Source organism: Myotis nattereri (assembly GCF_964212035.1).
Source record: "Myotis nattereri genome assembly, chromosome: 17".
NCBI classification, from domain to species: domain Eukaryota; kingdom Metazoa; phylum Chordata; class Mammalia; order Chiroptera; family Vespertilionidae; genus Myotis; species Myotis nattereri.
The window spans coordinates 24,246,065-24,265,999 of NC_138092.1; the positions used below are offsets into that span (position 1 = coordinate 24,246,065).

At 40.9% G+C, this 19,935-nt stretch overlaps 1 protein-coding gene across 1 annotated transcript in view; it reads right to left on the reverse strand.

Annotated features, from left to right (window-relative positions):
• Positions 1 to 1,576: 1,576 nt before the first annotated feature.
• The window catches only part of SAMD12 (sterile alpha motif domain containing 12), a 255,150-nt gene continuing 236,791 nt past the window's right edge, over positions 1,577 to 19,935 (reverse strand). Inside the window, exon 5 of the mRNA XM_081111380.1 lies at positions 1,577 to 2,017. Within this exon, the coding sequence (XP_080967506.1) occupies positions 1,998 to 2,017 (20 nt within the window). The 3' untranslated portion in view covers positions 1,577 to 1,997. The remainder of the gene's footprint in view (positions 2,018 to 19,935) is intronic.

Consider the following 19,935-nt stretch of genomic DNA (forward strand, 5'->3'; position numbering starts at 1 on the left):
CACACGCGAGTTTTGCTTTCAATTATATTCCCTGAAAGAGGTCACACTGGTTATTTTGTGCTAATCCAATACTCTAATTGGAGGATCCTGTTTTTACTCAGTGGGAAATCAATCTAAGTACTACTTCATAAGTGCACACACTGTAAAGAGAATCTTTCAAAAAGCACATTTTACAGGGGAGCTTGGCAGTGGCCAGTTTAGAAATGGTTTTACAAACATCCCTTCTGGGTCAGGGTTTCTACTACTACAAATCTCTAAATATCCGTTCTTCAGCCCCTTTCTGGTACCTTTTGGCTTTCCGTGTAGAAGTTTTTATTTAACAAACCCATGACTTTACAATTCCTTTCCACTCAATCCTATACATGCAGGGAGCGTTTTAATCAAACCTCACAATTTCCCTGGCTTACATGCTCCTCGCTTCACTGCCCTAATTATTTTAATAAGCAGCTTAACTAAAATGCTGGCTTACATTTATATTTCAAGTTAATTGTGTACACTTCCTGGTCCGATGAAAACCTTAAGCGTCCTTCCTACTTGTGACAGTGTTTCACCGTGTCTATCTGTTAAGGGCACAAACAATTAAAGTAACTATTACTACACAGACATCTTTACTTTCTAATTTCTTTCTCTCTCTCTCTTTTTTAAGATGAACAATGCAAAGAAAAGATCTTAAAGTTCTGTCATTTTGGCTGTCTAGACAGAGAGAAAAAGAGACCTCCCACCCAGGCCTGCAGAAGAGCTTAGCTCTGGTGGATGGAAATGAAAACCTGGCAGTATTCGTGGGTCGGCCGAGAAGCCCAGGAGGTGTGGATACCCCCATTCCATTTGCTGTTATCATTTAGCAAACGGTCTCAAAGGGGAAGGGGGGGGGGACAGGAAGTGGAAAAAAAAAAGAATGAACTGGAAAGTCACTTCCTAATCATAGTCCCCAGGGAATGGAAAACAGAATTCCCCTCATGGTCTAATGATTCTCTGGTATTTTTAATGAAACCAAATCAGGCGCGTTTCCAGTGTCTGGTTGATGTTTCAGAGGCTTCAGCGCCACGTGTCCCTGGCTCTGAAAGGAAATATGTACTAATGTCCTGGAGCTTCCTTATTATCATCTATTACCATTTCGTTCCCAGAAAGATCTTTGCCGTTTTTCTAACGTGGACGGAAAAAGCTAGAGGAACCTGAAGACCCATGCAGACTGTCATGGGTTTGGCCTGAAACCACAGCAGCGTGACCTCAGAATTCGGGATCAGGTCCACGCGGAGCAGCTGACTCTGGTGACAACTTGTTAGGCACAAGGCAATGCATCCTAGGCATGCCCTGCTTTAAAGGCAAAAGTGAACGCACTGGCCTCTTTTCGTCCCTGCCCTTGCATATGGCCTATAAAAGAAGAAAAATGCTACAGGGTTGACGCTTTAGAAGCGGAATTGTGTTGCCTACTATAAATCCCAGCAAGTCTGAATCAGGGGATTTGGGTCAATCTAAGAAAACACATTCTGGAATCTCTGAATCAAAAGCAGTATTTACAGATGCATAGAAAAACAACAACAATACAAGAATAAATACTCCTATTCTACACTGCTATGAGGCCAGGCTAGACTTTAATTTTCATGCTGTTAAACACACACACACACACACACAACCCAACCCCTGGAAAATGGAGCATGATTTCATTTTATTTAGGCAGTGTTTGAAACTCAGAAAGGTGAACCAGCGTCTCCCAGGCCACACAGGTGCCCATGGAGAGGCCAGCTGAATGTTTTCTAGGTGCTGTAAGGATTAACCAGACCCATTCCCCCATTTTACACACGAGATGCTGAAATTTAGGGCCATCAGATATTGAGACAAGGTAAAAGAGTGAGTGTGAAGTGTTGAGGCTATGGGTTCACATACAGTCAACTCTGATGATTCATGATAACTGAAGGACTGATACTCGGATGGTTAGCTTCGTATAAGCCGGGGAAACATCTGTTTGTGCTCGTCTTAGTGGTGCCAGCGACAGGCATTTAATCAATGGAAGGACAATCTATAAAATTGTAAACAGAAAATATGTAAGTCAATTTATGATTGGTTATGAAATACACCATTCTCTTCAACAGATTTATATTATATCTCCTTTTGGATTGCCTTTTTCAAACAAAGAAACAAAAAACTGGTGAAAATTGGAAGCAGACGTGTACTTTTAGAAGCCGGTTGAAAATGTGAAACCCCAAACACCCCTACAGTGCGTTCAGATCACAGGTCCCACCTGGTGATATTTTCCACGCTTAGGGCTCAGTGTCAATTTCTTCAAGAAATCCCAGCTCCCTCCCACACACTCAGGTTTCCAGCCACGGATGAGATGTGGCCAGGAGAAGTGAAAGGGCAGGCGATGCCCAGGGAGGAAGGCATGTGCCTCTCACTAGGAATTCAGACACAAGCCTGCTCTGTCACACCATCCTCACCCTCAACTTCTTAGGCATTGAAGACACATCAAAAGCTGGTCATAAGCCCACACTGAAGTAAGATTCAGCACGACCTACGCAGTTGAACAGAACTGGCCCTAATTTGGGGGTATCCTTACATCCCAACCTAAGGGCAGCTTGCTTGCATGTCAAACACATCTGCCTGCCAGCTTAGGCGGGAAAACGCTTGGTCAGCAATGAGGCACGAGCTGCCATTCAGGGACATGAGCAGAGCCCGCGTGCAATGTCAGAGAAAGCTCCTCCTTCCAGAATGACAGCCAGGAATGCCATTTTCTTCCTCAGTGAGTGCAAATCTTTTCATTCCTACTCCAAGGCCCAGGAGCTCAGCTATACATCTTGACTCTCCCCTTAGCTGCTCGGGCTGAAAAGACGGACAGGGTGTAACACACATGAGCGATGTAGGTGCACACCACCGTCGGCAAATGGAACACAAAGTTAATTGTTTCTCTAGAGGAGGGAGAGGTTCAGAGGCTTGTTTCCCCAGGAGCAGGGCAGGCTGCAGGCACCCGGAGGCGCAGCTGAAATCCCCACTGGTTACATGTTGCTGAAAGGTGACATTAATAATTTATGAACAGACCACTACACAAGACTGTATTTGTAAGAGCTACGGAGGGGTGGGATAAACAGGAACTTAACTTCTTAATAAAAACTGAAGAATGGAAAAGACAAAAAGCCTTTTGTGAGTAATACATGGAATATAAATATTATCTTGTACCTAACGTCAACCATTGGGGAAAAAATCATGTAGAGTCATGCAACAAAAGAGGATGCTTTCTCTTCTGATCTGCTTTCTGAGCACATGGTTGGGTCTGAGCACACTTATCTGATTAAAGGGAGTTTTTGTAAGTGTTTAGGCTCATCTAGTTAAGGAAGGCTGGGATGCATTCTATTTTGTCTTGTGTATTGTTAACAGAATTATCAGCAAAGTCTGGAGTGCAGGAACTTTATTATGTTATTATGTGAGAGAGAAAGAGAATAAAAGTTTGTTTTATTCACTTTAACTGCCAAACAGCTTTAATATGCAGTTTAACAGTTAGAATAAAACAAACTTTTTTTTTTTTTTTTTTACTAGAAAATTGAATAAACGGGGCTTCCAACGCATCTAGACACAAAAGAAATGGAGTTTGTCTAGGTCAGTTTTGGGCATATGGATTCACTTAGATCTCTTCATCAATTAGATACAATATAACATGAAATAAAAGAGAATTGGATTCCTTGACTCAGCTGAATTAAAAGGTCAGAGCTCTAAATGATTGCTTTGTTTTTCTTGAACAGCAAATTATTGGTAAAGGGATATTTTTACTTTTATGCCTTCGTTTAATCTAGGTATTTATATACTTTTCTAATAGCTATCAGAAAAGTGCTGTGATGCAAATATATGTTGCATTTCAATATGTACATGGATTATATTTCTCATCATTCTACATCTTAGAGATGCTTTGAAGCTTTGAAATAACCAACATCCACTTACTGGGAAACAAAACCATGTCTAATCTACACAATAAAACCCCAAATATCAATGAATAACAAAGATGCATATTCCACATAGGAAAGTATCAGATGCTAGAAACTCATCTTGGTATTGTAAAGCCACAGCGATTTTTAAATTAAATACAAACCTAAGTAAGAAAGTATATGTAAAATCCTAGCATTCAAAGGACTGCTTAGTAATAATAATGATAATCCCAGTTGTCATGTATTGTGCATTTACCAGTCAGTTCACACTGGGATGGGCACTAAGGTGATCCATTGAAATAAAAGATCAAGTTCTTGCTCTCAATGAACTCCAAATATAAGTTATAAAAGGAAAGAAAGAGGAAAAGAAAAGGACCATAACTGAGCATTTCCCATGGGCCAGACATTAAGCAAAGAGCCACACACATATGTTTTATACTCAGAATAACCCTCTCAGGTAGGTGTTACCAAGCCCAGTGTGTCTGTCCATTCTCATAAGCAGAGAACTACCAAGACCTCACCAGCTTCATCTCCCAATGCTCTCCACATCACTCTGCTTTCTGACACTCATTTTTCCTCCATTTCTCCAATGCACAATGATCTTAGGCAAGTGGTCAAATTCAGCAAGATTAGTGGGGACAAGAGGGACAGACATGGACATCTAGGCAGAGTCCAGAGAAAGGGTGCTGTTCAGATTCAGCAAAAGTAATACCGGCAACAGGGTTAAGGAATAACCTTCTGAAAGGCTCTCCCCACTTGGGACTGTGATGAAAGATGTGGGTCACTCTGGGCCTACTGACCTTACTGTGAAGCTGCCTAAAGGGAAATTCTGCCCCAGTCAAGTTAGGTCAGAAATTCTGGGATGACCACATTGGCAGAACAAGGTAGGAGAAGCACAGAGGGAAGCAAGGCAGAGAGTCTGTAATCGGCTTTGAGTAAGAGGAAAAGGACCTTGGTCTCATCCAACATGAAGCAAAAGGTGTGCAGGTAGAACCCTCTAGAGCAGTGGTTCTCAACCTTCCTAATGCCGCGGCCCTTTAATACAGTTCCTTATGTTGTGGTGACCCCCAATTTCATTGTTACAAATTGAACATAATTAAAGCATAGTGATTAATCACAAAAACAATATGTAATTATATATGTGTTTTCCAATGGTGTTAGGCGACCGCTGTGAAAGGGTCGTTTGACCCCCAAAGGGGTCACGACTGACAGGTTGAGAACTGCTGCTCTAGAGAATATAAGAATATAGGAGTCCGAGGAACTGGCAGTTGGAAAAGTTCAGATGAAAGCCCACCCAAAATGCAGGAAGGTGAATTTAGGAGAGATTCTGAAAGATTGGCCAAAGTCACTTTGTGGCCTACAGACATGGCTGTAACATTAATCAATGTAAATACAGTAAGTCCTCACTTAATGGCATCAATATGTCCTTGGAACTGTAGCAAACGATGTATAATGAAACCAATTTTACTATAAGCTAATTGACATACACAAGAATTAAGTTCCTACAGCATCTCATCAGCATTATAATGAAACGACAATGAACCAAAGGATGTTATTCAAGTATCTACTGTGTATATTTTTTGAATGGGAACAGTGGCTGGTAGATGGATTTAATCTTCATTCAAATGGATGTAATAAAAGTTGCCTGGGAGCCGGGCATGGTTCCTCTCATGATCACGTTCTGAACATCCTGTGTCTTAGGGTGAGTCAGGCAATGCCCCCACCCTCTGTGACTGCATGTCCCAGAGGCTCATCCTCTCCCACATGACTGTTTTGTGTGAGGCAGTCAGCTTTCCTCCACGCACACACCTATAGATCTAGGTGCCGTTGTCTTTAACATGCAGCCTCCACAGGTGCCCAGGGAAGGGGGGGAGAATGGAGAACCATGCAGGGAATTTCCTGCCCCTGGCCGAGCCCCAGTCATGTGGCTCCAACTGAACTTCAAGATCAGCAGGGAAATGCAGTTTCTGTGTGCTTAGGAGAAATGGGATAGCAATGGTTTGCAGTGTGTGTTCCCAAATCAACAGAATCCAAATCAACTGGACTCTTGTTAGAAAAGAAACTCCACAGGCTCTACCACAGACCCAGGAGTCAGGAGCTCAGCAATCAGTTTCAATCAGTCCTTCAGGCTCTTCTGATGCACATGAAAGTCAGAGAACCACTGGGGAAGGGCATTACTTAGCCAATCTCTTTCAGACATTTTTTGGTTAATTTTAATTTTTAAAATTTTTTGTTAATTTTTAAATGTTACAGATTACAGACGGTGACTTTTCAGCGAATCATATGTATTTTGAGCCTTTATACATGTTCTCTACTGAGACTGAAGCTTACAGTTTCTACAATGTGCAAACTTAAACATGGGAACTGATTTTGAACTTAATACAATACATAAATATGTTTATAAGAACTGCCTGCATTTTTGAACATTCATTTATAGAGTCAAATCATTTTATGCACCTGTAAGCATTTATATATTCAAAGGTTAACAGGTTTAAAGGTGTCTAACCATGGCTGAACCACTTGCAGAAACTCAAAAAACAAACAAGCCAGAGTAGAAATGCTAATGGCAAATTAGAAGCAGGATCAGGAAGACTGACATGGAAATAAAAAACTCAGAGACAAAAGTGACAGGAAAAGCTTAGGAGAAAGAGGAACTTTGGAAATGCAGAGTGAAATGGGGTGGGGCCGCTGGATGTGCATAATGAGCAAGCTGTAATCGAGGGGGCGGCCCCCAACATGTGAAATGTGTTACCACGGAAAACACTGCCAAGAGGAAAACATGAAATACAACTATGAAAAGCTGTGACCTACTGACTTTAACACCGTCTCTATTATTAAAATGCTCACTGGGTGCTTGTCATTCAAAGCAAAAAGCTATGGATACAACAGCAGCTCCGCCATCATCCGCTCATAAAAGGCGCCAGCATGAATGATGGGCCAGTATCTAATTACTGACACCCAGAGATACTGCAAAAGCTGGATACTGGACTCACTGGGTGTTGTATCTTAAAACAACATGAGTGTTCATTTGTTTAAAATAAACATCTACATAAACAAATGGCATTCATATCGCATTAAAACTTTTACGACCTGCTAAAATGGTGTACGTTGTGATGAATATAGATATTCTTATTTTTTTAAACCAGTCTATAAATTATAAGAGTAACACAGGTTCATGGACAAAAATGATCAAACCGATGGTTACCGAGAGGAAAGTACACATTCTTCTCTTCTGCATTTCTCTACTTCCCAGATATGACCACTGCCACCAATTCCTAATGTTATTCTTAGAGACATTTTTACCAACAGAGAATCCTTGACCTGTATTTTAGGAAGATCTCATTTAAAACAGGTATCTTTACAAGCTGTCCCAAAGAAGGCAAAGACAACACACTTAGAAAATGACAGTGGGAACTTAGGACGTTTAAAAAGCTCAAGCTAAGGTCAAGAACAAAACAAGTATATAAAGACACAGATGCTGGAATATGGTAAAGCTCTTCATAATATTTCCCAGTACCATAAAGATGAACATTTTTGCTGGGGTAGATTAAAAGGGCAAAGGGCCAGAGGGAAGCAGATTAAATCTGTGTATTATTCATGAAAGTCCGAGGAGGAGAATTTGGATGCCTTCCAAGGAAGACCAGGGAACATCCACACTTGTTCACTCTTTTTGGATTTCTCAGGTCACGTCTGAAATGTGAATACTGGCATCTTGAATCTGCAGACACATTCATCTATGCCTCTGCTCATTCATTTATTTACGATCTATTTATTGAGTATTTACTGTGTGGCATTAGCTCTGATCTCAAAGAACTTACCACAGAGCTGGGGAGAACAGGATGAGCATCCAAGAAAAACATTTGGAGAATAATAAGAGATGGTTTGTAAAAAGATAAACTGAATATAATTTAGTGCCAGTTAGCATGGTGCCATGAACAACACAATTAAATTCAGGCCATAATCCATGTTCTGGTCCTAAAGAAAGCGTCTCCTACAATTTTCCCTTTTCATTGTAACTGATACTGGAGTTCAGTCCAATAATGTAATTGAGCAATGGCTGTATTTGCATTCTCAAAAGAGAACTCTTTTGTTCTTGAAATGTGCATTTGTGTGTGTTTAAAAATACCTATTTAGTTTGGGGGAGAGGGAGGGTGGATTTGATTGCACTTAGTGATAGATTCTTCAAATTTACTGCCTCTGGGAAAAGATGTCACAGGATCATAAAATCTAGAGAGAGAAGCCTGAGAAATCAGCAGGGCCAATTCCTCGCCTCCAGGTGGGATGAAACTTCTGACCAATTACTTAGCCAAAAAGTTACAGAAACATCCTCATATATCTTCTCTTCCTGCATATATTGAATCAAAGTATAACCAGGCATCTGGTATGGAAGCATTATAAAGCCATATGTGATGCTCACTAATACAAAATGCTTGGAAGCAAGCTAAATCAATGCATATGGCTTTACATTTACAAATGAAGACTCATCCATCACCAAAGACCCAGAATGCTCACTGCCATGACATAAAACAGAATTTAGGAGCGGTATCTGTTTTCATTTGTGTATTACCAGCTTCAACACAAGCCTAAGAGAAAGACATGTGTGCATTTCCTGGACTTGATCTGGGGGATGCAACACGTTTTACAAAGGGATTAAAGGGCTGAGGTCTCTTAGACAAGACTATCTTGTGTTGATTTCATGTCAGAGACAACTTATGTGGTGGAGTCATCAAAAGAATAATATTTACGCATTATGCCAAAGCCATAACCGTTATTGGAGGTTCATATAAAATATCATATGCAACAGATAAAATAGAAGACAGCTCTGGAATGGAATCCTGTGGCTAGATCCCAAACACTGAATGATTTCCTTTTCCAAAAGAAAGTGTATGCAACTTAAACACCATTACCTCACATAACTGTTTGGAGGAGATATCAACACGAGAGTTTTTTAAAAATTTAATGAGGAACAAAAGTCAAAGAGGAAAGAGAATGTCTTCAATGTTGGCAATACCTTCTTAAGATCTCAAAAAGAAAGTTTATTTCCTTTCCAGTTGTGACCTTTGACATGGGCCAGACACTGATTTTTCTTTCCTGCTTGTGTTTCTAATGGAGCTTGAAATTAACATGGCTTTTTGTTTCCCTCTCAGTTTGTGTGCCACCATCACCAATGTTGCGAGCAGAGTTCTGAGAACAGGGTTTGTTACTGCTTCTGTTGTACCAGCAAATGGCAGAAATGCGAAAAAGACGACTGTGCTTGTCCCATCCAGTTTGGATTCCCTGTCCATTCATAGAAATGGTCTTCACTACACAGCCAATGACCTTCTTGAGAGCAAAGGCCAACAGCCATCTTCAAGGGCTTGTCCTTGATGATATTTCTGGGCTGCTTTTGATATAGATGAGTATATCCTCACTCTTCCACTCCTTATTAACAGAGGACTTGGAAACGAAACCTTTCCTGTTATCTCCATTCTTCAAAGGATCTCTTGCAGGCTTTCTGGGGTTTCTCCTGTTTTCTTCCTTTGTCAAACTAGCTATTTCCAAGTTCTCAGATTATAACACATACTAGTGGCCCAGTGCACAAATTTGTGCACATTGAAAGGAAATTAATTAGAAGAAATATTTTAGTATTGCTATTCACCCTTTATAATATAAGTGTCAACCAAATTCACAATCGACAATGACAGATTGAAACACACGTGATTGGGGCCAGCAAGAGCTTTATATGTATTGTGCATGTGCGAGTCAACTTAGCCATATATATATATATATATATATATATATATATATATATATATGGCAGCTTGCCTTGGTCCTCACAGCCCTGGCTTCATCAGGAAGGTCGTCCGGAAGGATGTCTGGAAGGTTGTTTGGCTGTCTGGCCTAATTAGCATTTTTATGTTTTTATTATTATAGATCATCCAATTCTACCCATATGCCTCTAATTTTGCCTTTGCCTTTTCATTATGAGTTATTCTTATGCTCCATGACCATGTCAAGTTCTGTTTGAGAAAGGGGAAGCAATATTTCTCCCCCCAGAAAGTGTTATTGTAACTTCACAACCAATCTTGGCCACAGAGTTTTGGTGTTTAAGTCTTCATGGTCTTTTGATCACACTGTTTTGTCTATTAGTCAACTTCTATTGCTTCATTACAGGCAACTTCTCCATAAAGGGCTCTTATAATCAGTAAATACATTTAAGAAGTAAAAGGATTCTCTTTATTTGTATGCTTTACCTTTAAATTTTTTTTGTATTTTTAAAAAATATTACTTTATTTCTAAATGTAGAATGTGGCAGCACTAAGTACATTGACAATGTTTTGCAACCATCACCACTATCTATTTCTAGAACTTTCGATCATCTCAAATAGAAACTTTGTCCCCAATAAACTGTAACTCTCCATTGTTCCCAAACTCCCAGCCCCAGGTAACATCTGTTCTACTTTCTTTCCCCCATGAAATTGCCAATTCTAGGTATCTCATATAAGTGGAATCATACAACACTTCTACTTTTGTTTCTGGCTTATTTCACTTGGCATAATGTTCTCAAGGTTCATCCATGTTGTAGTATGTGCCAGAATACATCACATTTTATTTATCCATTCATCTGTTGATGCACATCTGGGTTGTTTCTACTTTTTGGCTATTGTGAATAATACTGCTGTGAACAATGATGTACATGAATCAATTTGAGTCCTAGCTTTCAACAGAAGGACCCTCTTTTGTCTTGCAAATTTTTCGGCTTCATCCAGAAATACTGCCTAGCAATGTTTCAATCATTAGTAATTTATCCTGGTCTAGAATTTGGGTTTTGGAGCTACTCCAGTTCCCTTGTTTGATTTCAGATCCATGCTTTATTCTATTTGGCTGCTCTGTTTACACAGAACTACATTTCCCAGAATCCCTTGTCCTCTGGCTTCCAGGTAGTTCCAGCCAATGTGAGGCACTAGAGCAGTGGTTCTCAACCTTCCTAATGCCACGACCCTTTAATACAGCTCCTCATGTTGTGGTGACCCCCAACCATAAAATTACTTTCATTGCTACTTCATAACTGTAATTTTGCTACTGTTATGAATCGTAATGTAAATATCTGATATGCAGGATGTATTTTCATTGTTACAAATTGAACATAATTAAAGCATAGTGATTAATCACAAAACAATATGTAATTATTTATTCAATATGTGTTTTCTGATGGTCTTAGGTGACCCCTGTGAAAGGGTCATTCGAGCCCCAAAGGGGTTGCGACCCACAGGTTGAGAACTGCTGCACTAGAGGCAGATGAGGGGTGGAAAAAGGAAAAGGCCAGTATCTTTCTTCCTCTATCATTCTGATTCCTGTGGCATCTTGGACAGTGACTGCATCTTCCCCAGGAGAGCCCACGGGGGTTCCATGTACTGCCAGGCAACCCTGACCACTAAGCTCTGCTTCCTCCTGTTCCTCTTGCTCCAGGGAAGCTAGAATTCCTCCTCTTGCTATATTGCCTCACCTTTGCACTTTGAATAGTCAACTCTTCTTTCACCTGTGCTGACAATTCCATCTATGAAGTTCCCTCTTCTAAATATACCTAGGATGGTTTGTGGGTTCCTGACTGATAACCATTCTACTGGGAAAAGAAAGAACCGGTTTCTCAGGATGCTGAACCTACGGCAGTGACTTCTAGCTGCCCTCAACCTATCACCCACTTTACAGGATATTTTACTGTCATTCCATTGCCAAGCCTCCCTGGCAGTTTGGCATGGCCATGAGAATCAGTTCTGGCCAAAGTGATGTGATCAAGTGAGCTGTGTGGCAGGTTCTGAACCTTCTCTGAAAGTTCACTGCTCCACACTCTGCACCGTCTTCCCTTCTTCTTCCTGTGGTTCGGAGCACGGATGTCACAACTGACTGGGTTCCATTCTGGAGCATGAGGACGTGGGCCACCACCCTAGCCCTGCTCTTCCTACCTTTGCGATTTTACATGAAAAGCAAAGAGAATTCCCTTTGGTCTAAGCTCTGCTATTTCAAGTCTCTGTTTATTGCAGCCAACCTATCCTAACAACTTTAAGACCCAAATCATGACCCCAAAGTCAGTCCCAGACCGCCACTGAATTTTCTCAGACCTTTCCTTACTAAATTAAAGCAAGGACCCCTATCCTCTGATCTTATTCTAAGTTTCGACCTCCTTCTGTTTATACTCAAAATTGACCTATTCTCATCTACAACGCTTTCAAAAAGCTTTATTCCCTTTAACAGCTTCTGCTTAGCTTATTAAGTTTTCTCTGGAAGGGGTGTAAATTCCAGCTACTCACCAAGCCCATATCCAACCTAGAAAATGATCAGAGTCTGGATGTTAGAGAATTTTTAATTAAAAGCCTGGGAACATTGTTCCTTAGGTGTTAATAAAGCCAGCAAAATGGAGACTCAGCGTGGCCTAACACCACACGACAGACCATCAGGGTCCTGGTCCAACAGCCTCTCTTCACAGAGCTGATGGGCTGTAACTGAACCTAATGGCTGCCACGCACAGATAAATCTCACCTGTATTTTACCCAAGTGGGCATCAATTAGAAATACGGACTTCCAGGACGGTGGTTCCCAAACTTTATTGCGCATGAAAATCTCTTGGGGGGAAGAATCCCACCCTGCTGCTCAGGATGTAGCTGGACTGGGGTGGGGGGCTGTGACCCGCCTATTTAAAGGGACCCCAGGTGCCTCTAAAGCACATGGTCTATGGGCCACACCAGGAGAGACCCCGCTCCTAGGGAACTCATGGCTATAAAGCGGCCGCCAGTGGAGCGGGCTGTCACCAGCTGGGGTAGAGGCTAGAGAACACGAATTGCTACTCTGCTAGGCATTTCACAGATATCATCTTGGTTTAGGCTTACAGTTACCTGATAACCATTATTATTACCCTTGTTTTACAGCAAGCAACCCGAGGCCCAGAAAAATTAAATTAAACAACTTGTTTAAAGTTACAAAGCGGCTTCAAAGCTGGGTTGTGTGTGCTGAATATATTCTGTTAACCCATTGCATGCCACAAGCATCTGAAGATGAAAGGGGCAGGCCTTCCCCACAAGCCACACGCGTCTATAAAAAAAAAACTGTTTTCCCTAAGTGGCAGCCCTGACCAACTTTAAAATCATTTTTTGTGAGAATTTTCAACTAAAAATATTCAAGAAAACCCGAATGGTAATATATTTATTTTTATAATAGTCATTGCAAATTGATTTTTTAAGTTAAATTCAAAATATCGTGGCTTGTGAGGATGGTTTCGGTTTTGGACATGTGGCAGTTAACTGTTAATTTCTCTAGTTTTGCTCTGTACCCTCCCCATCATGCTCTGTACCCCTAGACACTGATGTTTATGGACTGACTCAGAACAACTTGCCCTCTAGCTTCCTGTTGGGCAGGGTTCTTACGGGAAGTGCTGGGAAGACTGGGGTTGGTGCCTGGCTGGTGTGGCACAGTGGTTGAGTGCTGACCTATGAACCAGGAGGTCACGGTTTGATTCCTGGTCAGGGCACATGTCCGGGTTTCAAGCTCGATCTCCAGTAGGTGGCATGCAGGAGGTAGCCGATCAATAATTCTCTCTCGTCATTGATGTTTCATTCTCTCCCTCCCTCTCCCTTCCTCTCTGATATCAATAAAACTGTATTTTTTAAAAAAGACTGGGTGTTGGGAGGAGAGTGAGGCCAGGGTATTTATTCCCCCAGCCTCCCTCGGTGCAGACTGTCTAGGTTACATCCCTTGACGCACGGTCACAGCCCTTGTCAGTGACTCTTAACACATGACTGTCTCCTTCCAAGTTCTTGTAATGATTCACTCTTCTTGCCCCTTCAAACCTAGGGCTGATAATTGTTTTCCTTCCTGTCTTTTTTCTAACTAGGAGGGGGTAGTATGCTAATCCTTTTGTTTCCCTACAGTTTGACCATGATGTTATAAATACAGTTGTTTCTTTACTAAATTCTCCTCCAAATCAGCCCTTTTGAGTGTTTCCTGCCAGAGATCTGACTGATACAGTTGGCTTGGCTCCAAAGTTTTCCTCTTCCCACTCCTCTAGCCAGCCTAACTCCCTTCCCCTGGAGATGATTATCATAATGATGATGATGATGATGATGATGTAGGAGAAGAAGAGGTAAAAGGAGGAGGAGGAGGAAATAATGACAATAATGATGACAATGGCTGAGCACTTATTATATGCAAGGTGTTGTCTGAGAGCTTCACTTCTTATTTTCAGCTTCTATTAAACTATTTTAAAATAAATATCCATGCAGAACATGCTCTATTTTTAAAAAATATTGTATCTACTACAAGAACCTTTATGGTAACAATTTTACCTAAAGTTCATAATTGGGGGAAATTGAAGTTCAGAAAAGTTAAATGACATGTCCAAGGTGACACATCTAATAAAAATCACAACTAGGTTCAAAGGCTGGGCTAACTTCAAACCTGTTATTTCTAGACTCAACTCACAGATGGCACACAGAATAAGCACAGGGAAACTTAGTTACCTTAGTTCGGTATTAAATAAAAAACAGTATTCCCATATTCCCACTAAGAAGTCTTATTCTTTCTTAAGATAACTGAACCAAATTGATGGGAGGCAATCATAGAAAGAAAAATTTTGAATTTGCAACCACTAAGAGTAGGTTATGTCATACAGATCTCAAAATTGCAATTTTCCCTTTATCCAGAGCCACTGGTACAAAACCATCCATGAATGTAGTTAAGAGATTCTCTCCCTGTCACATGCCTGCTGTGGGGTTTAAGGAAGATATTTTCTACCATAAGCATTCACACACCCAAGCTAGAAATCCATGTAGCTCAGAAAGGTCTTCATGCCCCTGCATTGACATATTAGTTCAAAACACTGATGGCACACAGGTGTGAGAGCAGCAGGGAGTGAAATTAGATAATCTGCTGGTAATTTGCTCATTTATAAATTGAGAGAAGGTACTCTGGCTTTTCTTCACTTACATTTCTCCACTTGGCCAAGCACAAAACAACAGCTGAGGTGATGGTTATGAAATTCGTCCAAGATGTAAATGTGAGAGCTGCCTATCTTTTCTCCTCCTTTCCTGCAGGCACCTCCCTCAGTGACTCTACTGGCAACCTGAAAGTGCCAATGTTTATCAAGAAGCACATAGAAATTAGTGGATAATTTGTTCTCTTTTTCTATGGAAAGCATGTTATATTGGGACCATTTGGGATAGTAGACAGGATATAGAAGAAGTGATTTCAAAGAGCAATATGGTTTCTCCAGGCAGAGGTGGTGGCTGGGACAGGGGTGAAGCACAGAGGTCAGCTTACATACTTTGAGCAAAACACCTCCTGTGACCTCATTCATTGCACTTCCCCCTAAGTTTGAAATAGTCACTCCTGGTTTATATGATTTGATGGGAACAACAAATGCTCAAGTTTAGAAAGACTTCCACTCCTGATAACTAGTAATTATCTAGGTTCCAATGTAGCTTATTGTTTTTTGACTGCTATCCGATATATACATAAAGGGAGGGAGGGAGAAAGAGAGTGTGAAGAAGAGAGAAAAGAAGGAATCCCATGTGAATGAATAATTCTGAATCTTTTCTTGAAAGACTGTAAAGATGAAGGTTCCTAATAAGTTAATTTTTGTCTTTAATCTTGCTGAAATAAATGTAAAAGAAAATATAATTCCAAACATCTTTAAATGTCTATATCCAACCTCTGACACGTCCTATTAAGTTAAAACTAAGTGGCAGGAACAGATGTTGGTTTGACACCTGTACCATTTTTGCCTCTGTATCTATTACACTTTTAAATTCATAAATTCAATAGAATACAATGAAATCTAAATACGATTTTTAAAGTAGGATAGTGGAACTCTATTGCCAATGGAAACATGATGATATAAAATTTATCAGCTTTCTTCCTTTTTTTAAGAGATTCTGCAGGTGAGATTAAGTTAAAGATCTTAAGATAGCCTCATATGATAAGATCATAAGATCCTGAATTATCTAAGAGGACTCTATATATATCACAAGTGTACTCAATGGAGGGAAGCAGAGGGGAATTTGACACAGACAGAAGAGAAGAAGGCAATGGGAAACATGCAGGCAGATATTGGACTGATGCAACCACAAGCCAAGGAATGCTGGCTGACACCAGAAGCTGGAAGAGACAAGGAGCAGATTATCCCCTAAAGCCTCTGGAAAGAGTGTAGTTCTTTTATTTCAGCCCAGGGAAACTAATTTTACATTTCTGGCCTCTAAAACTGTGAAAGAATAAATTTCTATTGTTTGATGCAATATATATATATATATATATATATATATATATATATATATATATATCTCAATAATATCAACATCAATAATTATAGATTCAGAAGTTACAGAAAAATGTTCAGGGAAATCCCTGTGTGCATTTCACCCAGCATCCCCCAATGCTAACATCTTGTGTAACTATAGTACAATATTAAAACTAGGAAACTGATTTTGGCACAATCCATCTGTTTTATAAGGATGTGTGTGTATTTCTATTGGATTTTATCACAGGTGTGGCTTTGTGTAACCACTACCTAGGAATGTTACATAAGACAGAACCTAAGCCACCAATTTTTAGGAACATATTTGTTACAGCAGCTAGAGTTTCTTGGACTAACTCATATATCCTACTTTATAGAATTGTGAGAGAGAATAGTTCTAATGTAGAGGAAAGAGCTTTGGGAGGTGAGTGCTATAAAAATTTGTATTTTTACTTTTTTTCTAGCTTTATTAAGGTGCTAGGAGCCCAGCACACAAAATTGCGCAAGACCCAGGACCCAGAGTTCTGCGGCTTGGCGGGACCCAGAAAGAGTCCCATGGCTACCACCACTGCCGCCACTGCGGGAGGCCGGACCCAGAAACCCACCTGTCGCCCTGGCAGAACGCAGAAACCCACCGATGCCTCCGGTCAAGTCCTCCAGAATCAAGTCCCCGCCCACCCCGCGCACACAGCCTCTTGCTGATTGGTCGTTACGGCGTGATGGTGTGACGACCACAGGCTTTATATAATAGATAGTTGACATACAACATTGTGTATGTTTAAGGTGTATAACATGGTGATTTGATGCATGCATACATTGTGAATCAACATTATTATTAATATGGAGAAAATGAGTGCATGTTAGACTGCCTGACGCATAGTAGATATTTAATATTTCTGTGTTGAATGAAAGAATAAACATCTTGTTGATAAAAAAGCCTGAGATTAAAAAAATATTCCACACAATGCAACAGCATTGCCAAGATATTTGTTTGCTCAGAGAACATTTTTGATTGCTACACTTGAGCTCATACAAGTAAAGCAAAAACCTCTCAATATGCACTTCTTTCAATAGGATTCTTATTTTTCTTTCTGATACTTTTCCATAAAAAATAAATTATAAAATATTAAAGAAGATTTTGGAAAAAGAGAAACCCTTAATCTTCCCACCCAGTGCCTTCAAACTTTTAGCTGTATGCATGTCTATGTTTTATACTTGTAAATCTGCTACTTATTTTAAAATAAATTTTAATTTGTACTCAGGAAGAAAAGCATAGGCATGGTAATTCTCCAGAACTGGTCCCAATAAAGAACCACCTAATATTTCTAACAGTTCCAATTTAGTTTTGCCAAGGGGTTCCATGCTTATTAAAAAACATACAGAGAAAGGAGGTGACTTCCCTAAGACATGGGGGTGTTAATTCTCACTACAATTAGGGTGAGCAAGATTGCAAATGTCACAATCTCTCTACTTTCTATTTAAGAACTATCGTGTGGGTCTTGTAAAAATTACATGGAGGGAAAATGATTGCCTATGAATCTTACACAAGGATATAAATGAATTCAATGGTTAATTCAACAAATATTTTTTTTGAGTGCCCACTATGTGTTAGGCAGAATGTGGACTTTAATGAATAAGACACAATCTTTAACCTTGAAAAGTGAAAGTGGGAATGAAAGACAAGAAGGCATGTCTCAGGTGAGCCCAGAGGCAGGGTGAGACCAGAGGAAGTACCTGGAGGAAATCAGACCTGACATCTGGCTGGAAGTTAGGCAGGTGAAGGGGTAGAAAGAAGTCCAGGCTCCCCATGCACATGGGCCAGAACGAACAGACTCAAGGAGGAGCATGATACTCATGGGACTGCTTATCACTCTACCTGACTGGCTGTTCACAGCGCACCCTGGGGGTGAACTGAGAAGTAAGCAGAGGCCAGACCCTGAAGAGTGGACAAGGGTCAGCAGAGCAGTGCCGGTGTTGGTTCCGCGCTGCCGAGGACAGCCCTGGCACACAGGCATTCCATCGGTATGTGTGGAGTGAATTGACCTACACCCTGCTGCACAGTTGGCCCATTACTGGTCACAGTCATTGGACTCTGGTTGCAAAGGAAGAGCACACGCAGCTGGGAAGGGACAGCCTCTCCTCCCTCTCTCCAGGGACTCACCTGTGATGGTGCTTATTGCCACACTGGGTATCCACGTGACCACCTGCTTCTCAATGCAGAGACACCGCTTTATTCCTGTTGCTCCTGAACTGCCTGCTGCTAAACAGCAGGGGACAGACACCCTGAACCTTCACCTGAGAAAGGCCCCTTGTCTCAATTTCATTTTTTAATGACATCAAGAATGTAGCTTCTTAGGACATGCTTTCAGAGGAACGGTGTCAATGCCATTTCCAACTCCCAGTCCCAGAAGCAGAGGAGCGGGCTACGTGGGGAAAGAGATGATGCAGCTGCAGAAGAAACAAGAGGAGGGGCCGAGAGGAAGGCGATGAAGACAACATCTAAGTGTTTCTTTATCTGGGACTCCATTCTTCTCTATGTTTGGAAACTCCTTGTGGTTGAACTTGGGCATCAATGATGTAAGAGTACCAGACGTCTCACTCTCTAGGGAGATGAATGGATTCATAAACCAGACCTAACAATCCTGAATAATTTGGAGGCAAAAATAGATTGGACTCACAACGGCCCAGCAGGGTGGTATACTGTGGAAACAGCCTGCTCCTGCTCTGCTGGGCACACCAAGAATTCACGGGGCGGGCTGGCCCCCTGGGGTGAGGATGGGGAGGATCGCACATGGATTCAGCTGCTGAAAAGTGATGGGAAATTAAAGGGAGAATGAAATGTGTGATCTTATTTAATCACACCTGGTGCTTCAATTTCTCAGTAACAGCAACCTGCTCCACTGTGTCAAATTGGAGAATGAAAATGTGTGTGTGTATATGTGTGTGTGTGTGAATATATATATATATATATATATATATATATATATATATATATATACATATATATTACAAAAAACAGCTAAAGAATGGATTAACTCTTAATGCCTCCCAATCCACTGCAGGGATCCAAAATGCAAATGACAGTTGAGTTTTTCTCATAAAGAGTTGGGAGGAATTATCCCTGGACCTGGATTGGCATAAAATTACCATAAACTGAGGGGTAAGCAGTGAAATGTCACCTCCTAAATGGGGCCAAAAACTTAGGGTCCTGGGCTAAGGGGTGGCTTGGGGAAGAACATGTGTTTTCATACTCAAAGTATACTTTAGGTCAGAGTCTACTGTTCTGATGATCTGAGCGTATAATCTGTGTTCCTTCAAATGTCTAGGAGGATGACAGGCACCAAGTAGAGGGGAAAAGAACCATTTCAGCCTACTTAGAAATGTCTGTTTGTGAGGAGTATAACCATTTCTAAATCTATGTTAGAATTGGTATTTAGTGGAGATCACCGCCTCCACGCACCCTCAGGAAGGAGATGCTACTTTATGGCATCCGGGTGTTTTTTCCTGACTATCCAACGCAACGTAGTTCTGCAGAGCCTGCTGCATTTCCCTGGCTAGTCAGATACTTAATGACAACAAAGTCCTAAAGGATAAAAAAGTGCCTCATGTCACGTAAAAGGGGTTATTGTAGTTAAACGTTCCATTCTGCTTGGGGTGGGGAGAAGCCTTCTGCATGGTTCTACTTAGCAGTAAAATAGAAAGCTGAGGAATAATTGGCCCAGCATCACCAGCTTTACATCACATAGTAAAGCAAATCAAAAT